General features: G+C 49.4%; 1 protein-coding gene across 2 annotated transcripts in view; it reads left to right on the top strand.

Annotated features, from left to right (window-relative positions):
- The window catches only part of LOC149352351 (organic cation transporter protein-like), a 78,917-nt gene that overhangs the window by 21,554 nt on the left and 42,363 nt on the right, over positions 1–15,000 (top strand). For both annotated transcript variants that reach the window (XM_089581514.1, XM_089581515.1), the window contains exon 2: positions 3,818–4,166. In XM_089581514.1, coding sequence (XP_089437640.1) covers positions 3,894–4,166 — 273 coding nt within the window. In that variant the 5' untranslated portion in view covers positions 3,818–3,893. The remainder of the gene's footprint in view (positions 1–3,817; positions 4,167–15,000) is intronic.

The following is a 15,000-nucleotide window of genomic DNA, read 5'->3' as shown; positions in this document are numbered from 1 at the left end:
CACTTCCTCTACAGGGTTTTTAACCGGCTGTAAGGAGGAAGTGGCTTGATCGAGTGCATCTGACTGGCCAGGCTTGCCTGTTCCGCATGCCTGTGAGCGGGAGCATTGTCAAAAATAAAAGCCGCTTCTGAATCAGGTCCTTCACTTTCGACACAGGCTGATATGTCGCTCAAAAATTCATTAAGCACGACCCAGTGAACGTTGTCGACAGCCGTCCAATGTAGGACACCATTTGCTGACACGCAGGCAATAATGTTGAGCTATGCTCCTTTGGGCCCCGCCGCGGTGGCTCAGTGGTTACGGCGCTCGGCTGCTGGCCCGAAAGACGCGGGTTCGATCCCGGCCGCGGCGGCTGAATTTCGATGGAAGCGAAATTCTAGAGGTCGGTGTACTGTGCGATGTCAGTGCACGTTAAAGAACCCCAGGTGGTCGAAATTTCCGGAGCCCTTCACTACGGCGTCCCTCATAGCCTGAGTCGCTTTGGGACGTTAAACCCCAATAAACAAACAAACATATGCTCCTTTGGTGTCAGGCGTCGTCTGCATTGCAGGCTGCCCCTCAACCGCACGACCGAAGCTACTCGAACACCATATGTTATAGTTAGTCTAATTGACGTAAAACCTGCTCAAGCGGGATCCTTAACACTGCAGCCACAGCGGGTATGCTTTGCAGGTGCGTTTCACGTCATCTTTCTTGCGGTCGAAAGGCCTATGAGTCACCAACCTCATACAGTAGCCGTGCGCATACAGTAGGCGATCAATGCTACTTATGCTGATGGCAATTCCGGCCAATTCTTCTTCCACCGCCTGCTTTATTTGCTTTAGCGTGAAAGCAGGGTTGTTGTCCACAATATTCTTTAGAGCTGCTACAACCTCATTTCTGAACTTCTTCGACGTTCCGCCTTTCTTCAACGCCTCTCTATTGGTGCCTGCAATGGATCGTGCTGTCTTTAAATTGATGCCCTGCGTGTCTACCATTTTTTTTTTAACATTTCCTCCACGTCTCGACGCATGGAGAATTCTGGTCGTCATGTTCAGAGACTTTGCTGTTCTTTCTTCTGAGTGCATCTGGAGGCTTGAATGGCAGTCCTCGTTTTCGGTGTCTGATTAGGACATAAAAGCAGAGCTCATCGGCTTCCATGGAAGGAAATACTGAGCGTTAATGTCCATGCGAGATGAATGAAAAGTCGTCCGGCTCTACTCCATTGTGCAAATGCAGCCGACAATGCGGCACACTCAACGGAGGCGCAGAACTTGCCGTCTGCTTTGAAACTTTCTTGTCTTCTGACTTTTTGGAAATGCTTTTTACGTGCCTGAGAAATCACTCCTATTTCTTGCAAAAGAAACTTCACTGATGTTTAAGAATGTGTGTACATGTCTGTGTGTGCAAAAGCAGACGACAACCCGGCAGCAAGGAAATGGAGGCGCAAAACTTGCCGTCTTGCTTTGGAACTTTCCACCATTAGCTGTGTACCTTTTTTTTTTTCTCATGAAACTACGTAGGACTGAAGTATGGTTTATTAACATTTTTTAAATTTCTGACAAAATAATTGTATCTTTTATCGAAGTGTCAGTGCACGTTAAAGAACCCCAGGTGGTCGAAATTTCCGGAGCCCTCCACTACGGCGTCTCTCATAGCCTTAGTCGCTTTGGGACGTTAAACCCCATAAACCAAACCAAACCTTTTATCATAGGCAGCTTTATTCAGTGATCTGTAATAAACAGTGCGCACATTTGTGCCCTCCTCCGTTCCCTTGGCATAATAAAGAGCCAGTAAGCCATAGAACTGAGCCCCCGTACAGTTTTTTAATGCTGAGATTGTGCACTTTACACAGCGTTTTAAAACACTTGCATCAAGGCAGTGTTGGTTATAATGATGAAAGCTATGTAATATGTGGACACTTCGCTTAGGCGTCGCATGGTTTGAAAAATTATCTCAGCTTTGTTCCTGGCATTCGTGTACGTGCTTTCGAGTCCTCTTCCGCATTCGTTTTGCACATGTTGATTAAATTGGTTGGCACCCGTATTAAATCCCCTGGCGCTGGTATTAATTGCGTTGGCACTCGGATGAAATTGATTGGCGTTGGCATAGTTCGACTTGGCGTTTAGATTAAATACGCTGGCGCTCAGATTAAGTGTTTTGCATTTGGATTAAATTACATGGCATGCATATTATATCAGTCAGCGCTTAAATTATTTCCACTGGCACTAGGATTAAACTCAGTGGAAAAAACTGTAGAAGTCGTGTTTTCGGGTGGAACTCGGGGTTCACCCAAGTTTCAGAAAATACGAGGTCTGTTAGAAAAGTATCCGACTTTATTTTTTTTTTTTTTGCGAACACCTGATGGATATGAGACAAGCGCGCTAGCATCAGGCGACCTTGAACCTTCATGCGCATGCATGAATTTTTTCCCGCCTGCCGATAGCGTCAGTCGCTGGGAAGCAGCGTTTGAGTGAGACAGTGTGCAGTGCTCTCGTCGGTTTTTTATTGCAAGGAAAATGGCGGAGTGAAAGGAGCAGCGCTACTGCAACAAATTTTGCCATAAACTTCGCGACAACCGAGTGGAAACCATTCGAAATATTCAGACGGCTTTCGGTGAAGATGCTATGAGCAGCACACAGTTTAAGCAGTGTTACAATTGTTTTAAAGATGGCCGCACATCGGTGGAGAACGAGCCACGCTCCAATCGGCCATCAACATGCCAAAATGACCAGGTCATTGCCGAACTGAACGCTATGGTGATGCGGGACTGTCGCGTGACTATCCGAGAAATTGAGGAAGAGGTGGACATGAACAATTTCTCCGCACATTCCATTATCACCGAAGATTTGGCCATGGAGAGAGTTGCGGCGAAATTCGTGCCGAAGCTGCTCACGGTGGAGCAAAAGCAGCTTCGTGTTGAAGTCTCACAGGACATGCTGGATTCCGCAAACAGTGACCCCGACTTCATCAACATCATAATCACTAGTGACGAGTCTTGGGTGTACAGGTACGACCCGGAAACCAGATCCCAGTCGCCAGAGTGGAAGCATTCCACGTCACCAAGACTTAAGAAGGCCCGCCAATTGCGCAGCAATGTGAAAGTGATGCTGACTGCTTTCTTTGACACCCTCTGTGTGGCAGACCACGAGTACGCACTCTACAGGGTCAAACAATGACCAAAGAGTACTACAGGGATGTCCTCCGTTGCCTACGTGATGCTGTGCGGCGCAAGAACCCGGAGCTGAGGTCAACAGGAAATTGGCGCACCCATCGCGCCAATGCTCCTGCACATTCCTCGCACTCGAATCAGATTTTTTGGTGAAAAACCAGACTCCTGTAGTTCAACAGACTCCTTACTGCCCTGATATGGCCCCTGCGATTTCTGGCTGGTTCCCAAAATCAAAAGGCCATTGAAAGGAGCGCGATTTCAGACAAGGAAGAACATTATGGATGCAACGACAGCTGAGCTAAACTCCATTCCGAAAAGGGCCTTTTCGGAATACTTCCCACAATGGCAGCACCGCTGGGAGAAGTGTGTGGAGTCCCAAGTAGACTACTTTAAAGATGACTAGGTTTGCAACGCTCCAGTTATGCAAGTTTTTTTTCAACGGCCAAAGGTCGGATACTTTTCTAACAGACCTCGTATGTTCGAGATGAAAGAATTGGGTAAAACTGGGTTTTATCCGGCAACGAACGCAAAACCCGGCGAACGCAAAACCCGGCGAACGCAAAACCCTACTGGAGGTACTGTTGAAGATTAACGCAGCTCATTTTAGAATCCCTTCACCAGATTATACTGCGCTTTAATATTATACTTGCTATTTTATCTTTACAGAGTCCCGAAAACGGTAGCGCTCACAAGGAGCTGTCGCAGGTTGGTGCGCAGCCGAGCTGAGCACTGACCGGGCACCATGGCGGACGCCACGCCGGACTTGGGCCGGTGGCACATACCAGTGATCCTGGCCACCTTCTACCGCGGCGTGCCGTCCGCCATGATTGTGATGGTGATCAACTTCGCGGCGCCCCGGCTGCACTACTGGTGCCGCGATGCTATCCTAGGAGACGAGGGCACCGGGGGCCCAACCAACGCGTCTGCCTGCTGGCTGCACATCAACGGAAGCCGAGTGCGCTGCGAGGCGTGGGAGTTCGACCACGGCACCTTCGCTAGCACCATCGTGGAAGACGTGAGTTCGCCCTAAGCAATTAAAGCCAACAAACTGCGCGCTTACAGCCTCTTGTGTTGCATGCGCGTCACGCCGTGGTTCAGCACAGATTTATTGTTCTGAAGGGCTCCCGAGCTTTTTGATCCAAAGGAACATTTAATGCATCCGGGTTCAGTAACTGGAAGAGGAAAGTGTATTTACTGGCCCAATCTTTTTAAGGTGACTGTGGATACTATCGTGAAACTAAAAAGGTTATCGCGAAGAGCTCGGTGCAGTGTCAGTCGTCCTTTTTCGGTCCGTACTGTTGCGGCCGCAGCAGTGTGCTGCTTTTTCCTTGATATTTCTGTTTCCGTTGTACAGATGAAAGGGATTTTATTTTTTATTTTATGGAGGTGTAACGTCCCAAAGTGACTCAGGCTATGAGGGACGCCGTAGTGGAGGGCTCCGGAAATTTCGACCGCCTGGGGTTCTTTAACGTGCACTGACATCGCACAGTACACGGGCCTCTGTAGAATTGCACCTCCATTGAAATCCGACCACTGCGGCCGGGATCGAACCCGCGTCTTTCGGGTCAGCAGCCGAGCACCATAACCACTGAGCCACCGCGACGGCCGGATGGAAGGGATGAACTCGGTTATAAAGGCCTGCAACACCACTATGATACTGCTGTTGGATTATGCGTGGAGACGCGCGATGGGTGCGAGACGGGCAGCGTTGAAAGCGTGTGGTTGAACGTGAAAGCATACTGCGCACGGTCGGTGATCAATGAAAGGGTGAAATTTGAGTAGTACGAACACCAGAGTTAGCGCGGCGCGAAAAAGCAAGCACGAAGGAGAGGAACACGCAGGACGAGACAGGCGCCGCCATCCCAACTATGTATGGCCCAGCCGTTCATGTGGCATTCTTCGCTTCTTCAATCGACTCTCCGTCCTGCGCGCTGCTACCGTGAGCAGACAGCGTGCAGTAGTTACGTAGCTGCTCTGCGCATTAGAAACTTGCTGACGCATGTATGCAGCACTAGCTTCGTCGCTGCATCTTTGCAACTTTGCGAAAAATACGAGGCTCCAAGGCTGCTTCATCGCATGAGTTGGTGAGCTGTAAATCCGCCTAGGATGATGGCGGACTGTGTGTCAGGTTTAACTTCGACTGCGAAAAAGCAGTCGACGTTGGAATTAAGAAAGCTATTTTTAATGAACTTATTCAGGGAGCTAAAAATTGCGATTTGGTGATCAAGTATGGGCTCTTAAAATCGAAATTGATAATTGCCAGACAAGGAGAAGAGTCTGAGCGCAAGCATAAGCTTGCACTCCCGACGACGACAAGAAAGCGCCTTCGAAAAGTTCCCTAAGTGGATGCTAAATTCCGGGTGTTAAACGCCAGTTAAACTGCGCTGCCTTCCCAGATTCTGCCGTCAAAAACACATACCTTTAAAGGCGACACTTGCGCTGGTGGACTTTCCCGATTTCAGCCCGGGAAATGGTTGGTTCAGCCGGTTTAAAGCTCACCATGGAATACTGTTCAAAACCGTCACTGTCGAAGCTGCGTCTGCGAATACTGAGGACGCCAACGCGTGCATCGATATACGAAAACGTTCCAACGATAGGAAAGCTACGCTCAGAGGGGCGTTTACCATGGCGACAATACTGGCTGTTTTACCAGATGCTCCCATCAAAAAGCCATGTCTTACAAGGTGACACTTGCGCTGGAGCACAGTGCATTAAGCTTCGCGTTACCGCTCTCCTATGCGCGAACATGGCCGGCAGTGCCCGGCTGCTGCAACTTGTCATCGGGAAGTCTCAAAAGCCACGGCACTTAGCGAGCTGGCCTGCAGTGTGCTACAGACACAACATGAACGCGCGAATTGTTCGCCTAGAGGCAGGTTGAAATCTACCATGACGAAACAAAATAGGAAGGTCCTACTCGTGCTCGACAACTGCGCGCTCCACCACGTGTATACCCTTCCCTGACTGCGGTGGTCATACTCTTCTTGGCACCGAATGTCCTATCGGCGACGCGTAATCCAGCGGATGCTGATGGCGATTGACAGGCCAGGTGCCGACACCCCGCTTCGGATCTCATTGTTCGCCGCCGTGGGAGTGGTTAAGGACGCCTGTATTGAGCTAATTGCTGAATGCATCACGAATTGCTTCTGTAAGGCAGCGTTTATGAGCCCAGGAACGACGGACGAGGCGGTCGAACAACCTCCGGATCAGACTCAGGTGGATTTGTGTCAGTACGTGGCTAACCCGACCTAATGTTGCTAGGGGTGACTTTGTTTGCGTGAATGATGACGCCCACATCGCAGAGCCATGCACTGACGAAGCCACTGTGCGAGAAGTACGAGCGCTCCCCAAATGCCAAGATTCTGACGAAGATGATGTCGAGCAGGAATACTTGCAACTAGTTGAAGTGAACGCTTCAACAGCAGTTAGTTATACCGCGTCCCTAAAGCAGGAGTGGAGCACATGATTGCGCTAGAGAGGTTGGAAAGAGCTGTGATACGATGTGCTTTTAAAAAGCAGGCGCGCACTGACGAACCTCAAGAAATCAACGGCATTTTTAATTGACTTTATATTTTTGCTCTAATATCCTATCCACTCATACCAACTTCGGATGTAATGAACGCAGTCAGCGCCACCAGATGGGCTCGACCTTGTACACAAACCGAATACTATAAAAGAAACCAAAAGAGAGAGAAAGAAAAAAAAACGATGCGCGAGTGGTGCCTTCTATCTACACGTATAGCAGCTATGCAGCTGACCCACGTTTTATCATGCATGACACAAAAACTTGCATCGCACTTTATATATATATATATATATATATATATATATATATATATATATATATATATATATATATATATATATATATATATATATATATATATATGGCTGTTGGCTTCTGTCATATATATATATATATATGAGAGAAGCCAACAGCCACAGTAACCAAGAAGCACAGGGGGTTTTATTTTTATTAATTTATTTTTTTGTGGTGTTGATCAAGTAAGAATATTACTGAATATGTTATCGCTTAAAGCTAATTGATTAGAAAAGCAGAAGAAAAGAAAAGCAGAAGAGAAAACAACCACACGCCGCTGGTGAGATCCGAACCCACGACCTCCGAATTACGCGTCCGATGCTCTACCTCTGAGCTACGGCGACGGCTGTCAAATCTTCTGCTTTCGGGGGTATTTATGTTTTACAAACAACCTAACCTTGAGAGTGTTCATCAGCGCCACCCTCGTTCGTAAGCGGCGGACGTGGAACGTCCTGAGTTACCGCTGGTGTGACGTAGAACGCCATCGAACGGCGAGGGTGGAAGCTGTGTGAGAACCCTCTTATGCTTCCTATGGCGTCAAGGCTGCCAGAACCGAGACCCTCGCTAAGCAATTAAGCAAACAAGGGAAGGGGATTGAGGGGCTCGTTATTAATATGAGAGAAGCCAACAGCCACAGAAACCAAGAAGCACAGAGGATTTTATTTTTATTAATTTATTTTTTTGTGGTGTTGATCAAGTAAGAATATTACTGAATATGTTATCGCTTAAAGCTAATTGATTAGAAAAGCAGAAGAAAAAACAACCACACGCCGCCGGTGGGATCCGAACCCACGACCTCCGAATTACGCGTCCGGTGCTCTACCTCTGAGCTACGGCGACGGCTGTCATATCTTCTGCTTTCGGGGGTATTTATGTTTTACAAACAACCTAACCTTGAGAGTGTTCATCAGCGCCACCCTCGTTCGTAAGCGGCGGACGTGGAACGTCCTGAGTTACCGCTGGTGTGACGTAGAACGCCATCATGGCGTTCCGCCCCCTCGACCGAGCTGCGAGGGAGCGGGACAGCCAGCACCGCCCTTGCCGTGGGTGGTATCAACAGTATCCACAACGGTCCGTCTGATTGGACGTCATCCTTCGAAGTTTATTCCCCAGTCAGGGATCTGGGGAATACGAAGGCTATTTAACGAGGTGTTGTTTTGGGACTGAAGTGCACTCCTGTTGACTCCTGAAGAAGTTCTCCCGTTCACTGAGAGTCCCTCTCAGTTGCTCTTCTGTAATCATAAAGTTTTCTGTATAAAGTTTTCTTCGTTTTCATCTTAACCACATCGCCGACTTCCTCGTCCCTTCTCCGGCCCGATCACGCTACCCCGATCCCAACAGCGGCGTGCTCAATATGCGGCTCGGCGACAACGTTCTACAAAAGGAAAGCCATGTATTACCAAGCCTAGCCATCAAAAAATGGCTGAGGCTTAGCTTCGCATCTGACTAGGCTTAACCTTAGCTAAGCCTCAGCCATTTTTGTTTTCATTTTCTCAGCTACAACGGAGATGGCAATATGCCCTAACTTCGCAGGTTAGCTCTCATCTTAAGAGGCTGTTCTAAACACTGCAGTTTTTTGCGAGAAAACGTGTAACAGTTGGGATACGTTTCTGTTACAAACGACAGCGAATGGAGCACGTGGTCCTTATTAGCTTTTTAGTGAAGACGCACGATGAAACCACGAGGAAGTTTTTTCTTCTATTTTATTGACACAAAACGCCAAGATACATGCAAGAAAAAGAGGAAAATTGCGAAAAGTCAAAAAGTTCACCTCTTGTTGCTATGCCCTGTTGCTATGCCCTGCCTCCCGACGGCAGAAAAAAAGAAAAAAAAAGGAAGAGCTATCGCCGAAAACACGAACGAAAGCACTAGGGAACCTGGATGCAAGACGCAAGTTAGAAAAAGCTGCAGTGATGCAGGGTACAGAGTGTCTCGCCGCACGTTTGTCTTGCTCCTAGGTTCCGCTTTCATGGCATTGTCCTTGCTGAAACCAACCGCCTGCCGTCTTGAGCACTGTAGTCGCACTAATCACAACTGTGCATGTGGTCATACCTGATCGTTACTACACTCGATCCTACACTGGCATACTTCCCGAGCAATGTCCGTGGAGGAAGAAAAAACGTCACACAAAAGGTATTTGGTGAAAGGCAAGCGCACAAGGCGCAGTTCAGCGCACACGCGCTATGAAAGGGTTTCCTCAGCATCGTTCCCGGCGTTCCGGGGTGGAGCGTTGCGTCGTGGCGGCGACATCCTGCCCTCGGGCAGGCAGGCTCGACGGAGCCATGTTGTGCGGAGTTCGCCTCTCACTTCTGCCTTGGAGCACAGCAGCACACTTGGCAGCGGCTCGCCCGCTGCTGTTTCCCAGACCAGTGCTCAGGCGGCACATGGCGCTGTTCGCTCCGTGTCTGACATTCCTTGATTGGCAAACGAAGAGAACACGTCAGTGGCGACGAAGTTGACGGAAATGGCCCGTGTTACGCGGAATAGCATCCATTCCAAGCTCACCAGTTCAGTGCGCACCGCGACTTGGGGCAATGACAGCGGGGCCTCCACGTTGGACGAGCGGGCGTCTGGCTGCGCTGGGAGAAGGGTGCCACCGCGGCTGCAGCTGTCCACCACCGCCTTTGCCTCCGGGCCGCGATGTAGCCGCCTTTTCGTGGGCATTCAATGTCAGGCTGCTGCAGCTGGTGCGCGAGTGGTCGTGGACGGGCACGCGCATGCCCGGATGAAAATCGGATCTCCGCGATCACCCTGTGCAGGCCCAGGTGGCTGCTGACGATGACCTGGGTCCACAGTGCTGGCTACACGCTGCCCTCCCTGGCGATAATGGCCAGCCAAGGTGCACTGCGGCGCCACGGCGCCCCACCGGACGCCAGCGGCGGAGATGGCGTAGCCCCCACCCCACCCCCCGGCTTACAAGGGCGCAGGGCTCCGGTGGCTCTGGGATGCACGTGCCCTAGATCTGCCGCAACTTCGTTGTCGGCGCTGCCAGTGTCGTTGCTGGCGCATGCCAGCGAAGAACTGTTGTGCCAGTGGTGCCAGGTCATACTGAAATGAATTAATTTTCGTTAGTATTTGCGCTCGTCATTGACATCATGTTGCAGGTTTGGCGTAGGGGCAGCGCTGCTCGATTTTGCTTTTTGGTGTTCAGTACCATGTTTCGACAAGTTGCACTGAAGGGCTTCGGACCGGCAAGGAAGATGGAGGCATGGAGGGAAAAGACGCGCTTGAGTGAACAGCTAAGACAGGGAGAAGACAGAACCCATGCTTCTCTTTCTTTGTAGTCGTTTGAAGCACTGGTCATGTTATATAAGATGGACCACTAACTAGCCCCGCTTACCGCGTTGAGCGCACTTTCTTTTTTTTTTGCATAGACTATTTTCCAGACAAACATGAAGAATAACATGTGTGAGGGCGATTAACTCTGTTACTACCTTCGTTGTTGTCTTCATCCCTTCTGGCTTACCCTCACAATGATCATTCTGATACTGACTGGCCGATCGGTCACTGTAGTGACTGGTCAGCGGAAAGGAAGTGTGTTTATCGAAACATTGATCAGTTGACTGAAAGTGCATTTATCGTTCATGCTACTATACCGCCCTTGCTTGAGAAAGTAACCGCGATGGATCATAGATGGGTACAGGGAACATATAGTATTGTTGAAGTCAGGTTCTAATAATGGATATGACAAATATTTTGAATGCTGTGCACTGGTCTGGAGTTATGTCGAATTGCGTGGACGCACACAATGCTCACATTACTTCGGACATTGCTTTATCTTTGGTTACATCGAGGCATGACGTTAATTGCAGTCATCAACGTCAGCATCATGGGAAGCAGCAGCCTATACTTGTCCGCTGTAGGACCAAGGCCTCTCCCATGAATCTGCAATGCACCCCGCACTGCGCCAGCTGCAGTGACTCGATCCGCGCAGACCTTTTCTGCGCACCCGAGTCTCGTCGCTGGCTGCTACGTTTACCTTCACTTGGATTCCACTCCGTAACCGTATAGCCATCGGCTATCTTGCCTTCGCATTACGTGCCCTGCCCATGTTCAGTTCCTCTTCTTGATTTCAGCTAGCATATCGCTGATTAGCATTTGGTGCCTAGCCCATTCTTTCTGTATTACTCTGCCTTAATATCGCCCATATCATTTTCTTTTCCATACCTTGCTGCGTTGTTAGCCACTTAGGTTCAGGCCGTTTTCCTGACCAGTGCTCAGGTGCTATACGCACATTAGCTGTTCGCTCCGTATCTGACATTTCTTGCTTGGCAAACGAAGAGAACACGTCAGTGGCGACGAAGTTGACGGAGCCCCGCCGCGGTGGCTCAGTGGTTACGGCGCTCGGCTGCCGACCCGAAAGACGCGGGTTCGATCCCGGCCGCGGCGGCTGAATTTCTTGAAGGCGAAATACCAGCGGCCCGTCGTGTGCTGTGCGATGTCAGTGCACGTTAAAGAACCCCAGGTGGTCGAAATTTCCGGAGCCCTTCACTACGGCGTCTCTCATAGCCTCAGTCGCTTTAAGACGTTAAACCCCAACTAAACTAAACAAATAAAACGAAGTTGACGGAAACGGATGCGGAATGGCATCCATTCCAAGCTCACCAGTTCAATACGCACCGCGACTTGGGGCAATGATAGCGGGGCCTCCACGTTGGACGAGCAGGCGTGGGCCTGTGCTGGGAGGAGGGTGCCCTCACCGCTGCGGCTGTCCACCCCCGTCTTTGCCCCCTGGCTGCGATGAAGCCGGCATTACGCGTCAGGTTGTTGCAGTTGGTGCACGAGTGGTCGTGGACGGGCACGCGCATGCCCGGATGAACAGCGGAGCTCCGCGATGATCCTCAGCAGGCCCAGGTAGCTGTTGAAGATGGCCTGGGTCCACAGTGCTGGCTTCACGCTGCCCTCCCTGGAGATGGCGACTAGCCAGAGCGCGTGCATCCCAGAGCCACCGGTGCCCTGACACGGCGTTGTAAGCCGTTGGGCGGTGGTGGGGGCCACACCACCTCCGCCGATGGCGCACTGCGGCGCCGCGGCGTCGCCCCGGACGCCAGCGGCGGAGGTGATGTGGCCCCCACCACCGCCCAACGGCTTACAACGCCGTGTCAGGGCACCGGTGGCTCTGGGATGCACGTGCCGTTCTTCTTCTTCTTCTTCTTCCTCCTAAATTATGGCGCACACCCACATGGGGGATTGGCCAAGGTGTAGTGGCATAAACAAGGAAATTTCCATAGGCGATAACGACAAAATATTAGCGCCAAGCGTGAAGTTTGAAAAATGGCTAAATGAAAACGACAGAAGACAGCTGACAGAAGACAGCACGTGCCCTCGTTCCGCGACAACTTCTTTGTCGGCGCTGCCAGTGTCGTTGGTGACACGTGCCAGCGTAGAACTTTCGTGCCAGAGGTGCCAGACGGTCATGCTGGAATGAAAAAAAATTCATTGGTTGTTGCGCACATCACTGCTAAAATGGGGCAGATTTCGCGAAGGAGCCGCGCGGCGGGATCTTGCTTTTTTAGTTGTCATTTCACTGTTTTCATTCGGCTTAAGATATGCCAGGGCTCGTTGCGAAGAAAAACGAAGAATGTCACGAAGGGTGGAGTGATTGGATAGAGAGAGAGAAAGAAACGTTTAATGCATATAATGGTTGGGTGGGCCCTCAATCCAGGATTTTGCCGCCGCTCTTGCCCGGCTCACCAGCCAGAGCTAGTCTTCCGAATGTGAGATTGGCAGCGCCACTTCCCAGTCCTCCGTTGTTGGGTTACTGAATCTTGGTCTAGCTGGGTTTTTCTGGCATGCCCATACCATGTAGTATAAGTTATCCACTTCACCGCAGAAGGCGCAATGCGGATCCTATGAATTTGGAAAGATATAGCTGAATTTTACTAGATTTATATAAGTATTCGATTGCAGTTTCCTTAAAATGACTCCTTGCTCCCTGTTTAGATTTTTGTGCGGTTCGGCGCATACTTTCTTCGTTAATCTCAAATATTGGAGTAAATCCCTATAGCGTAATAGCTGTTCTGAATAATTATGTTCCTGCGAATGTTGGGGGTCCTGGGTAATACTCCGCGTGCAGCGGCGTTAGCGCCTTCGTTTTCATCATCCGCAGAGTATCCTAGAGTCCATAACACTATGGATTTAAAGTCTGTGGCTTCTTTTTGTTCTGAGTATTCTTTGCGTGTTTACCAATCCTTCCTCAGGTATAGTTACGACATGCAGTCGGGGAGTCCATAATTTCACACGAGAACTTACCGGAAACCATCGCAAAAGCAATCGCGGCCTCCTCCGTCTCGGCGATTCCCTGGCATCGAATTGATGCCCTATTAAGTAACTTCCCTTGCGCCTACGTACATGCTGTGGTTGATATCCCGTTGACCTGTCCTGCCGCGTCCACGTAAATTGTCTCTTTCATCCCACCCCATGTTCTCTTGATGGCGTTCGTCCTAGCCTTTTTTCTTTCAAATCAAATCAAATTTATTTCAACATCACAACGTACATTGCAATGCTGCGGGTGCAGGCAAAAAGCCTTCTGGAGGCTTGACGAGACCTACACCCTACAAACAAACACTTGGCAGAAACAGCTATGATGATCACTATGTTAGGAATGAGCACAAAACAATAGGAAAAATTAGGAAGAACTCAAAAGAGAAAACGAATGACATGCAATCTTCTTTTAGAGTGAGGAGATACAAGAGCAGTTGGCAAACAGTATTTTAACATTTGACGCCCGTAATTTGTTCGGGTGCCAGGAACTGCCCAGCGGTCAGTGCTACGTGTACTGTACCCATTGGTTCTCAATGTTAATGAAGCAAGATCTTTGAGGTATGTGTCATTTTTGGATATGCCGCGGCGGTAGCGTGAACTAAGCACTGAATTTTGCAATGCGGTGACGGGCAGAAGCTTATCAAATTCGGGGTGCACATTTCTCGGAATGAGCTGCACCTCGACCTTGCTTCTTAGCTGGTCTCCAAATTCCTCCCTGTTCTCCGTAGACCATATGCATGGGGGCCCTAATCTATCGAGTACGTCCCTGCCTGTTTCCTCAGTCCGAACTCTTTCTTCGTCGTCGTCATGTTTTAATTGTCGTGCACAATTGAAAGGGGTGATGTGGGGTTGACAGATTGACAGATCAGTCCGCAGAGGCTGGCGGACTGAGTGGCTTGAAACGTATCTTTTAACGGTGATAGAGTTGACTAGAATTAAGAAATGGGTATAGGAACTATCTCATATGAACGACTCAGATTCTTTGAAAAGATTTGTCAAATCTTTCGCAAGTGGCTGTCTAAAGATGTTTAGAGCTGCGTGGATGTACACTAATGTACCTTTAATCGTTACTATGTATTATTCGGAACCATGTGGAGGTACTGCGTTAAAGGTGCACTGAAGGGGAATCTGAACTCGTCTTTTTTACCGCCGGAACTCGATCGACGCGTTCCAAGCATCCTTAGGAACTTCAAATTATTACCCTGTACGGCCGATTTCCATAATTTAAATCGTTCCGGCTCCCGCCTTTTTTTTTTTTTTGAACTTTCGCAGACGGTAAGAGGAGTCAACTAACGCGTGGAATGCCTTTCAGGCAGTCGCGTGGCGATTTTGCTTTCGCTTTTTTTTTGTTTCTTTTAGGTTTCCGTGAATAAATAGATCTAGTGAGAGACTACATAGCTGCAAATTAGGCCCACGCAAATAAATATAGGCGTGGTCTCTGCTTTCGCCGATCACTACGTATTACTCCGCCAATGGCAGAGCGGCAAGCCGTCACGGGACTGGTTGAAAGGTTGGTTAACTCCTACCGTCTGCGGCGAGATAAAAAAAAAGGCGGAAGCTGGGACGTTTAATCCGATTTAAATTAGGGAAATCAGCCGCACAGGACAATAATTCGAGGTTTCTAAGAATGCTCTAAACGTGTAGGTCGAGTTCGCGCGGTAAAAAGACAAGTTCGGATTCCTCTTCAGTGCACCTAGCTTTGATCGACGAAAAACCTAAGAAAATGTAACTCTAGGCAGTTATGAAGATTCAGAACGTGTCTGTACAG

Source organism: Amblyomma mixtum, chromosome 3 (assembly GCF_055824585.1).
Source record: "Amblyomma mixtum isolate Tamu chromosome 3, ASM5582458v1, whole genome shotgun sequence".
Classification (NCBI taxonomy): Eukaryota; Metazoa; Arthropoda; class Arachnida; order Ixodida; family Ixodidae; genus Amblyomma; species Amblyomma mixtum.
Note: the sequence above shows the minus strand (reverse complement) of the source record. Positions and strands in the feature narration are given on the sequence as shown.